This window comes from Taudactylus pleione, unplaced genomic scaffold (genome assembly GCF_031769625.1).
Source record: "Taudactylus pleione unplaced genomic scaffold, aTauple2 ptg000156l, whole genome shotgun sequence".
NCBI lineage: Eukaryota > Metazoa > Chordata > Amphibia > Anura > Myobatrachidae > Taudactylus > Taudactylus pleione.
Genome location: NW_028284558.1, coordinates 12,528,980 through 12,544,086, shown reverse-complemented (window position 1 = coordinate 12,544,086; position 15,107 = coordinate 12,528,980). Strand labels below are relative to the sequence as shown.

Below are 15,107 nucleotides of genomic sequence, written 5' to 3'. Positions count from 1 at the left end.
ATTGCAATGTCGTAATCTCGCAGTCGTTTCACAGTGTGCTAGTGGATGTACCCCTTAAGAATGAAGATTACTATCTCAGGTGTAATTGTAGCAAACTCACAGCTAAATTGAAGTTTCAAATAGACCACCTTCTGAGCTGCGAGTTTGGCAGAAACATACACAGATCAGTGTGATTTGTGTATGTTTCTGCATGTAAACCTTATCTAAAGGGTTAATTTAAGATAAAAACATCACCAGCCCCAGTTAAAACCAGCACCGGACTCAAATCCGGCCGGGGTGTAATGCTACAGCCAGGGGACCCTTTCACCGGGTCTCCCCAGCCAAAGCATTATCACCCCAAGCTGGTCAGCCCAAGCTGGGGATCTCAGGGTAGGTGGGAACTCCCTCAATAAAGGGGTCCCTCCTTTCCCGAGCAACCCCAGACTTAAGCTGAAGTCCGGGGCTCTTCCCGTACCCCTGGAGTGGTGGGTACAGGGGTAATAGTAGTGAAAATAGTTAGAAACAATTGTTTTTTACCGTGGAACTGCAGGTGCCGGTATGCCTGCCCTTTGGCACTTGTGGATCTACAAGTGCCAGCAGGCAGCCAGCACCTGTACCCCCGCTGTAAAAAAAATAGTGAAAATAACACAAGACACACACACCGTAGTAAGTACAATTTTATTACATACACCGCCGATGATTGGCTGTGACCCATGCGCCTGACACTCTTTTTCACATTTAACCCTATTTTGACAGGAGTATCACACAAGCAGCTTTCGCATATCTCACTGATATGTGCATGCTGCTTGTTCGGGAGAGTTTGGCTAAGAGAAGACACTTGCAACTTGGGTGAGTAATCTCATTCTATACTTGTAACCCGGGTGGGAAATCTTGATCTGCTTCACTATCGGCCAACTCGATCTGAGATAAACACACTTCTTAGTAAATTTGAGAGTTTCAGATGCATCAAATCAGCTGAGTTTTGGAGTTTTTAAACGAGTTTAAAAAAATACCAGGTTTAGCCTAAGTTAAATGGCTCAAATTAATAATGAGAGTGATGAAACTTCAGGGCTATCTTTATGACATTTGAAAGTTTTGTGTCTTTAAAGTTTTTTTCTCTTACAAAAGCAAAAAGCTAAGTGCACCTAGATATATGCTTCCTCTGCAACCAAAAAGTGCAAAATGCATCCTATTTAGATGTTTTCCATCACCTTCTGCAAAATTCAATGTTTTTGCTGGGTGAAATTAAATGACTGTAAACCATAATGCACAGCAAGGAATGCCATTAAAATGTGCTTATCAACTTTTCCTCCCTAGGTCCTCCCAATTTCTCCTGTCTAGGTCCTACCAATTTCTTCTCTGTAGGTCCTCCTCACTTCTCCTCTCTAGGTCCTCCCAACTTCTTCTCCCTGGGTCCTATCAACTTCTCCCTGGGTCCTATCAACTTCTACCTGGGTCCTATCAACTTCTTCTCCCTGGATCCTATCAACTTCTTCTCCCTAGGTTTACTCAACTTCTCCTCCCTATGTCCTCCCAAATTTTCCTCCCTTGGTTCACTCTATGTTACCTCCCTATGTTCACCTAATTTTTCCTCCCTGGGTCCACTCAACTTCTCCCTAGGTCCTCCTAATTTCTTCCTGGGTCCACTATACTTCTCCTCCCTAGGTCCACCCAGCTTCTCCTCCCTAGGTCCACCCAGCTTCTCCTCCCTAGGTCCACCCAACTGCTCCTCCCTAGGTCCTGCCAACATCTCTTAACCAAATCCAGACATCACCGAGGCATATGTTTTTGCATAAAAGAGTTAACTTACTTTTTTTTAAAGGGAATTCTGATGTGTTGAAAGAGCATAAAGGATAAATGATATGTAGTTCATATGGTAAACATTATGCTAAGCTAAAATGTTCATCACAATTAATGTACATGTTTGTGTTCAGGTTCGTTTTGGCAGAACAACCATATCTATTGCGCATCGACTATCCACAATCAAAAACGCAGATGTAATTATTGGGTTTGAGCATGGTCGTGCTGTAGAAAGAGGGACGCATGATGAACTGCTCGAGAGGAAAGGAGTTTATTTTACTTTGGTGACATTACAGAGTCAAGGAGACAAAGCGTTAACTGAGATGGAGAAACAAGGTATATGTCGAACATTAATTGCAGTGTCAAGTCTTATTACAGCTTAAATATAAGTTGGCTATAGAAAAATAAACACTTTTCTCATAAACCTGGGCAGTAACCCAGGGGCATATTTACTAAAGTGCGGGTTTTTAGAAGTGGAGTTGTTGCCCATAGCAACCAATCAGATTCTTCTTATTTATCTAGTACCTTCTAGAAGATAATAGCTAGAATCTGGTTGGTTGCTATGGGCAACAACTCCACTTCTAAAAAAATGCACTTTAGTAAATATACCCCCTATTATGCTTAATGTTAATTATAGCCCTGCTGAGAAGCGATAAATCTCACTACCTTGGCACAGTCTGCAGACTATGGGCCTGATTCAGTATGGATCGTAGCTGCGATTATGCACACAATCGGCCAATTGATTGGTTCTGCTCATGCGTATGCATTGCAGTGCATGTGCGCGAACCATTGCCTGTGATAGGGACTGCAATCACAGTGACTACGCAGACCCATTGGGGAAAGTGACGGGAGGGTGGTCGGGGAAACGCAGGCGTGCCAGTGCATTTGAACGCCGTTGCAGGGGCGTGCATACATTAGGCGCTGCGATGCCATACGCAGCTTTGGCTTTTACTGTGTGCGATGAGATTATCAATTTCTGAGTAAGGTCAGACTTTGTGCAAGTGTGCGTGAGGCTCCGATGGTACTCGATGTTACCGATGGTTTCGCAGTCTTGCTAAACATTACGGATGTGTGTAAGGTAAGGTGGGTGTCCTTATGTTGTGCTGCAACGACATAACGATCACAGTGGATTGGCATGTTTTCGCAGTGAGACTGCGTGCATAATCGAACTGAATTAGGCCTTATGGGCCTATTTCTGAGTGGGATGCAAGTCCAAAAGCGGACACTTGTGCAATTATCAGCAGTCTGTGCATGCGCCAGAAGATACCACTGCACATGTACTGCTCCATGCATACACACCTTCATGTAGAATACGAAAGCAGACTGCTATCTCTGTGCATAGGATTGCTTTGTCTGTGAAATGGGCGATTCTGGGCGGCCACCTTGTAAACGCATGAAAACGATCCCTCCCATGGTAGGTATTAGACGGACTAAAACTCGTATTATTATAAGGTAATAGTAAGATAGTAAATCTCCTAGCCACGTACGTCTGCCTAAAGCTGGCCACACACTAGACCAACTTTCATCCAAACAGCCAACTAGTTGATTAGTTGGAATTAAAATCTAGTAACGTATGGGAGTAAATGATGATCAGCAATTTGCTCCTAAATGCCAGAAAACAGATGAAACTGGTCATTTAGACAAGTTTCTTAAGTGTTTGATCTAAACAATTTGTTCAAACAACAGTTTATGTCCATTTTCCGGCGTTTGGGAGCAAATTGCTGATTGTCATTTGCTTTCATACCTTACCAGATTTTCATTCCAATCAATCAACTAGTTGGATGAAAGTTGGTCTAGTGTGTGGCCAGCTTAAGCCGGCACTCAGAATCAGGGCCGCCGAGAGCTGAATGAGGCCTGGGCACTGGGATGGCATGGGCAAATCCGGGAAACATAGCCACACCAGCTCCGGAAAAACAAAATACTATGCCTCTCACCACAAGTGAAACATTAGACTATTACAACAGTTGACCCAGGTCCTTGTCAGACCCCTCCAAGAAGCACGGGCTCGGGTAATCAGTGCCCGCCCCCCAACCCTGAGGGCACCCCTGCTCAGAATCAGGCCCTATGTTGGCATTTTATAAGTAATTGTTAACAAATAATGAGTAATAATAAGGAGAGAGAGAGAGAACTAATATGTGCTGCTTTAGTTTATTACATGTGCTGCTTAATATGTACAATACAGCAATCTGTGATGCAATGTTTCTTTACCCGCTATTTTTAATTAAATAAACCCATACCATGTTTTTTAAATTCGTTTTATATATAATATTTATAATATAATATATATAATATATATGCCTATAACAATAAATTGTAAAATTGTGTTTTTCAGAAAAAGAAAACAAAGAATTTACAGAACCCAAGCTGGAGAAGGTTCAGTCTTTCCGTAGAGGCAGTTATCAGGCAAGCTTACGGTATGCTCATCACAATAGTGATTGATTCTGTAAAGTTCACACACTGCTTGAATAATAAACAGTGGTGTATGAAACATAACTTAATTATATGCACAGCTGCTATAATTGGTGTGTCTATGAGCTGTTATATGACTCTCTGCATTTGTGTTAGTTTATTAATATACACTCAGCTTCCTGTGACGTAACATGTATTTGAAGGCTTTCACCTTATATGTTGCAACAATTTCTAGAAAAAAGAAGGATTGTGTTAGATTTCGAAATGCAGAAAGGTCATATTAAATAGGTACAATTATACAGTATGGTATCTTCTAAAATATAATACAAATACGTCAGGGGAAAAGTCATAAAGGAACAATTATTATGCTAGTCTTTGACTACAATTATAATGCTAAATTAAAAACAAAATTTGTTTTAACATTTCCCTTTTGCTTTAAACAGATTGATATATTATTTATTTCTATTAAATTAGTTAATATTTCACAAAGCCATATATTAAGAAATTAATCATATACACAAACTTAAATAAATTGTAGTATCTGTAGTATGTTTTTGCCTATATTTATTCTCTTAATAAAATAAATAAATTATAGTATCTGTAGTATGTTTTTGCCTATATTTATTCACTTAATAAAATAAATAAATTATAGTATCTGTAGTATGTTTTTGCCTATATTATTTTATTCACTTAATAAAAAATTCTCTCTATAAACTTATTAATATTTTTTTTTGAAAACTGCTGCCAAGTTTGTAGCCATAAGTGATCTTTCTGGCAATCGCCTATGCTATGGTATAAAGTATGAGTAAGTTCATTACAGTGCAGTAGTACAGTGAATAGGTTAGATATTGAGGCTGTATTCTTTTGGCTTCCAGTGCTTCTATTCGCCAACGGTCAAGATCTCAACTATCAAACATTGTTCCCGATACTCCATTTTTGACAGTACCGGACACATCTGAGGCTGTACAGAATGTATCTCAGAATGCAAACAAATCTACCATGGTGAGACACATCTTAAAATATTTAGATTACAAAGCAAGGCAATTAAACAACTTATAAAAAGGATATCAAGTTACCAAAGATTGATGCTGAAAAATAAATAAATCTAATTCCAAAGTGTTTTTGTAAATACATAAACTGTAACAAAAATAAAAGTGATAACATTGGGCTAATCTATGATAAAATAGGAAAAATAATTGTAGAAGATAAAGGTGTATATGTACTAAGCCTTGGAGAGAAATAGAGTGGATGGAGATAAAGTACCAACCAATCAGCTCCTAACTGTCACATTGCAGGCTGTGTTTGAAAAATTACAGTTAGGAGCTGATTGGTTGGTACTTTATATCCACCCACTTTATCTGTCTCCAACGCTTAGTATATAGACCCCAAAGAGCTGTTCTCTTAAATGTGATTTTATATATGTATTCACAGTAGAGTAATACAATGTCAGAAGATAAGTTGTGTAGCAAAAGCCTATGTACGAAAATGGTTATTGCCTAACATAGGAGGAGATGCAGTTACATTGACATAATATTAAGGCAGATAAAGCAACTGACCCCCTAGCTATTCACCCATGTGTCCTAAAGGTACTAAGGTCAACAATAATATAAATCTGTAACACCCATTTTACACACATCTAGACTGCAGTGCCATGTTGTGATGGTGAATATATAACTGGTATTAAGCTCCCTAGCAGTTACATTTTACATATAGACTCCTTCTTAATATTTAATAAGACACGGACAACAGAAGTTGGCATTTAAAATTAAGTCATTTATTTTGACATGTCAAATTGAAAATTAGATTATTCTGATTTAATTATAAATTTAATTATGCTCAGCCAGATCCCTAGCTTGCTCTTTAAGTCTCTCACCTCTCCTGATTTCTGGCAGTGGCTCCACCTGGATCTTGATAAACCACAGGGTAGGGAACTTTGGCCCTGATTCAGACACGGTCGCAAGCGCTGAGCGCTCGCAACCGGGTCGATGGTGGCCCACAGCACATGCGCACACCGGAGCCGGCTCCGTCATGCGCATGCGCGAGACCAGGCTAGCGACGGGCACTCCGTCGCTCCAGGTCTCGCAACAAAGGGGGCGAACTGTCGATGTTGAGTGACAGCTCGCCCCCTTCGGTGGGCGGGACGGGGGGGGTGGCTGCCCAAACGGAGGCGTTCCAATGAGAACGCCTGTCGTTTGGGGGCGGCCCCACTGACATCACAAGTGATGTCAGTGGAGAGCTTCCGGCTCTGTTAGAGCCGAAAGCTCTCTGGGGCTTGCCTACCACAAGGGTCTCGTCGCAAGCCCGATGGTCGCATTGGTCTTGACCATCGCGACCATCATCATGGCTGCTCGCTGTAGCTGTGGGAGGTCACCCACAGCAATGCGAGCGGCCAGGAGGCCGTTCTCTAAAGAAAAAAGCCCGGCCCTGATTCAGATCGAGCACTCTGTCAGAGCGACCGGGTCTGAATCAGGCCCTCTGTTTGTCCACCAAAGATCGATTCAGAAAACCTTTGCCCCAACACCTCACAATGAGACACACAAGGTCTGCTGCTGAATCCACCATGGTACATTTATTAATTGCAGATGTAGGAAAGGGTGGACAAGTTTTCTGCAGCTTTACATAAGTCAAATGAGTAGCAACAATATGTACCACAAAAATATGTAATAACAGGGGAATATTGACACTGGATATGACACAAAGAATATCAATAATAACCAATATATGAAAGTATCAATAATGACTAAGATATGAAAAATATTGATAATGAGTAAGACATGAAATATATTGATAACAACTAAGACATAAAATAAAGTGGAAGCGAATATTGACAATGACCCTAATATTAAATAGCATGCACCAACATTCGAAATGTGCACAACCACAATCAAAACACGTTCTGTAACTATTCAGCTCCTCGGAGGCTATGATCTGCAGCTCAGCTCCTCAGAGGCAGCACACTTATGACTACTGCAATTACAATGGCCATGTAACCCAAATCAGCTAATGAACAATCTCCCTCTCCAGAAAGTAACCATGCTATGCTTATCACACTGTTGTACTGGGTCTATTTCCTGTCCATGAACCTTCTAAGTTACATAAACTACATACTCCAATATTCAAATGCCTGACTACAGACACACACACACACAATTAATCCGCACAGCAATAAGAAGTCCAGTCACTTAATGTTGCAAGCTTGTTATGTCGCAACGTACCATAATCATTGGCGTGCATGAGAAACACAAATCACATGTGCCGAATGTCCTTGAAGAATTATGTCCTTTTCCCTCTGTATCTCAGGTAGAGAGTTAAGGCTACTGTCTTCTGTGTGTTAGGCAAGCATATATATACAGTACATATTCTTTATCACCGTTGTACTTTGTGAACTTCTTCATGCATACCGGCGTAACTATTGTCGGCATGCATGCGAAGGGTGGCGGGATGCATCACATCCCAAATAACCATGCATCATGCATCCCGCCCTTGGTTATTTGAGAGTTCAATTTCCCCGTCAACAACCTTCAATAATTTACTGAGCTGATTAAGGAAGAAGGTCTATCGTCTATATTATACTTTTCTGCTTTTTCAATGTTGTAATAATAATTGAGTTTCAGAATGATTGTTTATGCTAGGTGGCTTATAGCAAACTGCTGCCTGATTCACTACGGATGTTAATCCATTGTGATCGCTATGCTGTCGCAGCACTACATGAGGACGCCCAGTTTACCTTACACACATCCGTAATGTTTAGCAAGACTGCAAAACCATCGTTACAATCGAGAACAATCGCAGCCTCACGCACACTTGCACAAGCTCTGACCTTACTCAGAAATTGAGAGACCTCAAGCTGTGTAGGGCATTGCAGTGGCTAATTTAAGCACGCACCTGCAACGGCGTTGTAACACACTGGCACATCTGCGTTTTGCCGACCACCCCCCCTGTCACCTCCCACAAACAACACTTCCTGTCCATCACTCTGCGATGGGTCTGCGTAGTCACTGCAGTCCCGATCGCAGTGTTCGGCACACGATGCATGTGCATGTGCGGTACACAACAATCGGCCGATTGCTTGCGTATTAGCAACTGCGATCCTTGCTGAATCAGGCCCTCCAATCACTATTATACTAGTGCTTTTAAATCTGCTCAAAATTACTTTATATTGTTGTAACCTTTACTGATATTTTCTTACTGTGCAGGTGTTAAACAGGTGTTTACATAATTTTAAACCTATACCCCTCTCCCATCTATCCTACTCTTCCTAAACATGCTATGTCCATTCCAAATTTTTATCATTACTATTATTATTATTATTATTATTATTATTATATTCCAGGATTTTGATGATGACAATGTGGAACCCGCTCCAGTTGCCAGGATTTTGAAGTACAATGCTCCAGAATGGCCATTTATGTTAGTTGGTTCACTGGGGGCTGCTGTGAATGGTGCTGTCAATCCTTTATATGCTCTGCTTTTCAGTCAGATTCTTGGGGTAAGAACCTTCATTCGTGTATTAGAACCATTCTGTCGCCAATAGTACTTTCCTACTGCTTTAATAACTTCATTTAGGCAAAGTGGCAGAAGGAAGCTGTACTTCATTTGCTGAGTGCTGTGGAGGAGGGAAAGGAAAAAAAGAGATCAGTGGGGCTAGATGACACAACTGGTGTCACTGAGTGGGAGTGTAATCATATCATAAAGCCATACTTCTGTCATATATAGGGGAATAGTGATGGAGTTCACATTTTCACGCTCTTACAATGTGGGCATGTATCGATGATGCAATGTGCGCCATGGCTCCGCCCACCTTGCTGAGGGTAAGTGATGTTTTGGAGGATTGCCTGCTCTCTTGGGAATCCAGGAGGTCTCCCCTTAAATTGTGAGTTTGCTGGACATATCGGGGGTATATGTGACTACACTTGACCAGGTTGATTTTATTAAACAATAACTAAAAAATAAATCAGCTCTACTTATTTACTGTAACTGTATATATTGTATAGTTTTTTTTTGTTTTGTTAAAGAATAGAGTATAAGTGGAGAGAGACAAGGTTGCCAGAGTGGTGAAATAACTAGTCGTACCAAAGAATATCTATGCACATCAGGGATGGGCAATTATTTCAGCTGTGGTGTCACTTAACAATTTTTGTAAACTGTTGAGGACTGCAAAACAATACTCTGAATAAATAGGCTTGCCATATCTTCCCTTTAATTCGGGACATGTATGAATTACACACTATTGTAACTGGTTGACTTCAAGGGGTAAATTTACAAAGATGGGAGTTTTATTTAAGAAGTGATGTTGCCCATAGCAACCAATCAGATTCTACTTCTCATTTACCTAGTACCTTCTAGAAGATAGTACCTGGAATCTGATTGGTTGCTATGGGCAACATCACTTTTTAATAGAACTCCCATCTTAGTAAATTTACCCCCAAGTCTCCATTTCATCAAGCCTAAGTATGTACAATAGTCATCAATAAATTTATACTAGTGTTTTTTGTAAGATATTTGAGATACACAAATACAACGGGACAACAGAGGCACATGGGGTGGACACATATGGGAAGACAGGTAGAGAGAAGTAAACAAACATGTCCGTGAAAACAAAGGAACATGTTGTTACAGCATTTTCTGCATATAGAAGCATTTTGATTTAAAAAGCACAAAAAAAACTAAAAAAATGGTAGGCTGCTAAATAGCAGAAACCAATAGCCCCTGCTAGCTCCCATAAAGCTGTTCTCCACAAACACTAGTGGTAAAATGATACTTTGGGATCTATTTACTACAATCCGCATATTGAATGCAGATTGTAGTGTGATATTACCGAGTGAATTCGCATTGCGAATTCAGGCAATATCACAGGGATTTACTACAAATCCCTTGCAGGGACAGAACTTGCGATAAAGCTCTGTCCCTGCGAATCCCATCTGGAGCCTTATCACGGTATTTTCGCAAAAAATACCGTGATTAAGTGCCCGCGCATGCGCCGACCGGTCGCCGCTGCTACCCCCCAGCGCTAAGCTCCTCCCCCCGGTGCTAAGCCCCGCCCCTGCGATCGCGGACCCCCCGTGACCCCCCTCTCCCTTAATTACACTTACCTGCTTGCTCCAGGTGATGTTCTCCATTCCTCCGGTCAGGTGATCTCTCATACTGCACTGGGACCCGATCACCTGATGACGGGGCAGCAGTGCATTATGGGAGACCAGCTGACCGGAGGGGAGTCATCACCGGAGGCCCGATCACCGGTCCCTGGAGTCAGGTAAGTAAAAAAATTTTTTACTTTTTTTCTTTCTTTTTTTTACAGTAATCAGCTTGCATTCTGTTTAGACCACACAGCTGATTACAGGGACCAACTCCCGGCTCTGCTCTCCCCGTTAGAGCAGGGCAGGAGGCTGGTAACCGGGGGAGACCCTGGATAGCGCCACCTCCTGGTGGTGTTATTATCACAGGGCTTTCCCCGATAATTTTTCACATTTTATTTTTAGTAACTCTGGTCGGATCACATTTCCCATTACAGTTATGGGAAATGCGATCTGCTTTACTAAAAATAAGTGATACTTAGGGGTTGGAGTAGAATTTTATGAATTCTACTCCAATTGCCCTGTAATAACTATAGGTGATACTAAAATAATGTGAAAAGGGTGTGAAAACACCCTTTTTCACTTTATTTTAGTAAAAATAATGTTAATAAATAGAGCCCATAAAAACAATAAGTATGGGAAAGTGTTGCGGCCATTGTTACATGCCTAACTGACGTAATATAAAGAAGTACCTGTTGTTTTTAGATTGGATTCCAATGGCTGGGAGTGCTCTGAAACAGGTGCTCACAAGCAGGGCCATAGCTAGGGTAGTGCGGCCGTTGCCATCGCACAGGGCACCACAGGTCAGGGGGCGCTGTTTGGGCCTGTCAAATTTCTGTTTATTATCATTCTTGCTTGTAGCTTCCTCTTATTTCATCCCCAGCATCTCCTGGCCTCCCCTATCTCTTCCCTGGCTCTTCCCCATGAGGCCATGGCCCTTTTTTGGGTGCATTATGTCCCTTTGAAAAATGAGGGGGGCGCCAATGCTCTTTCTGGCACAGGGCACCAAAATGTCTAGTTACGGCTCTGCTCACAAGGATGACATGAAGTGTGGTTAATTTGGCAGGTTTTGGTAGACGAGGAGTCAGTAAACTAGAGCAGAGGTACAGACAGAGGGAATCTGGTAGCAGTTGTGCATGTGCAAAGGAGCACTGACACTGACCTTGTGGTGTGTGCAGCAGTAATTAGGTTACCAAACATCACATTGGAACAAAGCAAGCCATGGTGGAAACCATCACCCTCATTGAAATTAATTGCAAAACCATCACCATCAGGCTGAAAATATATATGGTTACAAACCATAGGTTACCAATGATCATCCCTAGTGCACAGCAGAAGGCTGTGAATGTGAACTAAATGGCCGCGCACTTTGCAAATGAGAGGGCCTGAACTTTTAATTTGAGACTTGTTTCTAGTATCAGTTATATGCCAGGAAAGTCTTTAGTTAGGGTTCTTTTATAGGCATTTGGGTTTTGCAGCTAAAAGCAATATCCAGAATCCTTAACTATAATAACTAACTGAATTATCTGCAAGCGAACCCAGGTGTTTGTTTGTGTGACTATTTTATACATGTACAGTACATAACATCTTCATGTGTGGATGGAGTTATATAGTACATCCATACAAAGGGTTATATACGTATAAAGGGTTATATACTAGGGATGTAGTTGGGATACCTACAGCCGGGATGCCGGCTCTCGAAATCCTGGCGTCGGAATCCCCACTTCCAGCCAGAAGACCGGCACTGGAATCGTGACAGTAGTGGAGATGCCAATGCCGGAATCCCGACAATCGGCATCCCATTCATAAGTATAGTGGAGCCAGCTAGGTGTTAACCGCGGGGTGGGTTAAGTTTAGGTGCCGGGGGGGGGTAGGTTACAGGGGGGAGGTTAGGGTTAGGCAACGGACAGGGGGGGATTAGGTTTAGGCACCACTGGGGGGAGTTAGGGTTAGGCACTAAGGGAGGGAGAGTTAGGTTCTGGCACCAAGGTGGGAGGGTTAGATTATGCACTAACGGGGAGGGTTAGGGTTCAATGTAGGGAGGGTTAGGGTGCAGAAAAAGAGGGTTAGTGTTAGAGGGTTAAAGGGAGAGGGTTAGGGTACTTACCTAACCTCTGTCGGGATACCGAGCATCTGGATGCTATTGTCAGTATTTTGACAGCTGGCATCCCAACTGCTGGTATTTCATACCCAACCCATATACAGTACTAGCCTAGATCAGTGTTATATACCCAGATTTGTGGGAAGGCCAGATAGGCAAGTCACAGGACTGGCAGTACAGCACAGGTGTGTTTTAATATTATTTATTTATCCGTAAAGGATTTGAGACCACTCATTCTCCCATGCCAACCAATCAGTAACTGCTCTGTAAGTAGAGCAATGTTGACTATAGCAAGCAACCACTTTAAAACTGCAGGTCATTCTGTGGAAGAATATCTGCTGGAGGAGGTACTGAGAAGCATCCGAATGGCTCAAGGCCACTGGTCAATCAATGACCTAACCCCACCCTTGTGGCAAGAGAACAAATGGGGTTGAGCAATAGGTTGGAGACAGCACTATACAATAGATGCTGAGGGGGTTATTGAACATGTATGACCCATAAAGGTTCATACATGGGCTAATCCATAGCAACCAATCAAACATTTTACTTTTGCTGACAGGATTGCTCTACACAAGAAAGATAATTGGTTTCTATGGTTTTAGTGCAATGAATATATAAAACGCAAATGTTAGTGAAAGCAATGAGTAATGTTACTTAAACAAAGAAAGTCACAAGCGGTCTCATATGTACATTAATGTGTTTATGATACATAGTATATGGAGTCTGGATAATCTTCATCGGTAATAAATTGCAAATCTGCTGTTTGGTAAATAGTGTTAATTCTCCAAAATGTACCCACTGCACAGTATGTCCCATCAGCTGATCTTTGTTCCTTATCCTACAGACCTTCTCCCTGCCAGATGAGCAAGAGCAAAGAAAACAAATCGACGGCATCTGTGTACTTTTCGTTCTTATTGGAGCCATATCTTTCCTGACGCAGTTCCTACAGGTAGTTATCATTCACATTATGGATGCAAAGCAGTTATAGTAGCCCATTGCCTGAGCTGCTGTTCTGGTTTTCTCCAGGGATATACATTTGCAAAGTCTGGAGAGCTGCTTACCAGGAGGTTGCGTAAGATCGGATTTAAAGCCATGATGGGTCAGGAAGTTGGATGGTTTGATGACCCTAGAAACAGCCCCGGAGCGCTAACAACGCGGCTTGCAACGGATGCATCACAAGTGCAAGGGGTAGGAAGTCTAGCATTTACCTACGGTATACAGAAGGCTCACGATTATAAATTAAGATAAATTACTTTCAACAGTAAATGGGAGATGTATCAAACCTTCCAAAGGAGACAAGTGGAGGTGTTATTTCATAGAAACCAATCAGCTTCTAGTACATTCTATAAAATGATAGCTACAATCTGTTTGGTTGCTATGGGCAACAGCTCATCTTTAGAAGGTTTGATAAATCTCCCCCAAAGTGGGAGAGAAGCTTACAGAGAGCAGGGATGTGGCCATATTGTAAGTTCTGAGAAACTTATCCTGTAGAGAAACATTGATAACAGGAATACAAACCACACATTGAGTCTCTCTGTGGTTTCTCTATAAATATATAGTTTCCTTTTCAGGGAGTAAAATGTCCACCCCAAAAAAACCCCCCAAAAAACACACACACAAGAGGGGTGTATGAACATATATATGAACACAATTGCTTACCCTCGCCCGTAATACAAATGTTTTACATGTTTGTGATGCTTTCTCTCTATAAACTTGGCCACAAACAATAAGAATAGATTTGATCAATGAATGTCTGGATCCTTGCCGCTCTAACTGCCCCATGATTGTGGTTGGCAGATGGTCATACATAGATAATGATGGTGCGAACTGGCCAAATACATTTTTAGCATAACATAAAATCCAGATATACAATGCAGTTCGTTTTCTTGGTATTAATAATACAGTTACACAATTTAGATTGATTCTCACTGTGAACAGTGAAAGTGTTCTTCTTTGTACAAGACAGTTTTAAAATAAGCCTACAGGCCAGGTAAGTGCGCAGTAAGCCTGTTCTACCAGTATGTCATATTACTAGTGATAACTGGCACCTATCCATATTAACAGCTCGCTAGATCCTCTGTTCTCAGGACAGAATATCTGGGACATTTGTGTGAATAATTAGGCTTCATGCAAATAATATTTGCATAAAGAGTAAATGAATAACCAGTTTTCTACAGCTATTTCATAATCAGAAAAGTGTCACATTTCCAGGAATTGGTCATTGAAGAGACGTATAGGTATAAATTTGATCACTAGCCTTAAGCTGCGTGCACACTATACTATGTGTGTACACAAGTGACAAAACGTCGCAATGTAACGATACATTGTGTGCGCCGCACACACTAGAAGATCCAGTGTACAACAGCACGTTGTGAAGTTACAAGCAGATGGGACGAACAACCCTTACGAACGCGCAATCGGGTGTACACAGTGAACGATCCTTGCGATATATTGTTCCGCGTCAGAACGATATATCATACGGTATATCATGTAGTGTGCACCCAGCTTAAAAGGACAAGCCTAATATGAAAAGGAATCTTGGAACATTCAAAAAAGCCAAATGTAACATTTCCAATACAGGAGATTAACACTTTATGACCTACAGCATCATTATGAGTGTCAGCTCAGAATATCTTACCCCAGAGGTTCCCAAACTTTTTTGAATCACAGTGCCCTAGAGTATCAGCATTGTTTTCACGGCACCCCTAAGCCAAACATTTGTTATTGAGAAATTCAGAAAAAAT

General features: G+C 41.6%; 1 protein-coding gene across 4 annotated transcripts in view; it reads left to right on the top strand.

Moving 5' to 3' along the window:
• Positions 1-15,107, top strand: part of LOC148521646 (bile salt export pump-like) — a 79,859-nt gene that overhangs the window by 49,503 nt on the left and 15,249 nt on the right. The window contains exons 16-21 of one of the 4 annotated variants that reach the window (XM_088474851.1): positions 1,914-2,115; positions 4,118-4,193; positions 5,064-5,190; positions 8,522-8,677; positions 13,208-13,312; positions 13,390-13,551. In XM_088474851.1, the coding sequence (XP_088330977.1) occupies positions 1,914-2,115; positions 4,118-4,193; positions 5,064-5,190; positions 8,522-8,677; positions 13,208-13,312; positions 13,390-13,551 (828 nt within the window). Of the gene's footprint in view, positions 1-1,913; positions 2,116-4,111; positions 4,194-5,063; positions 5,191-8,521; positions 8,678-13,207; positions 13,313-13,389; positions 13,552-15,107 lie in introns of all 4 variants that reach the window. The other 3 variants (XM_088474850.1, XM_088474852.1, XM_088474853.1) reach the window with 3 other exon arrangements.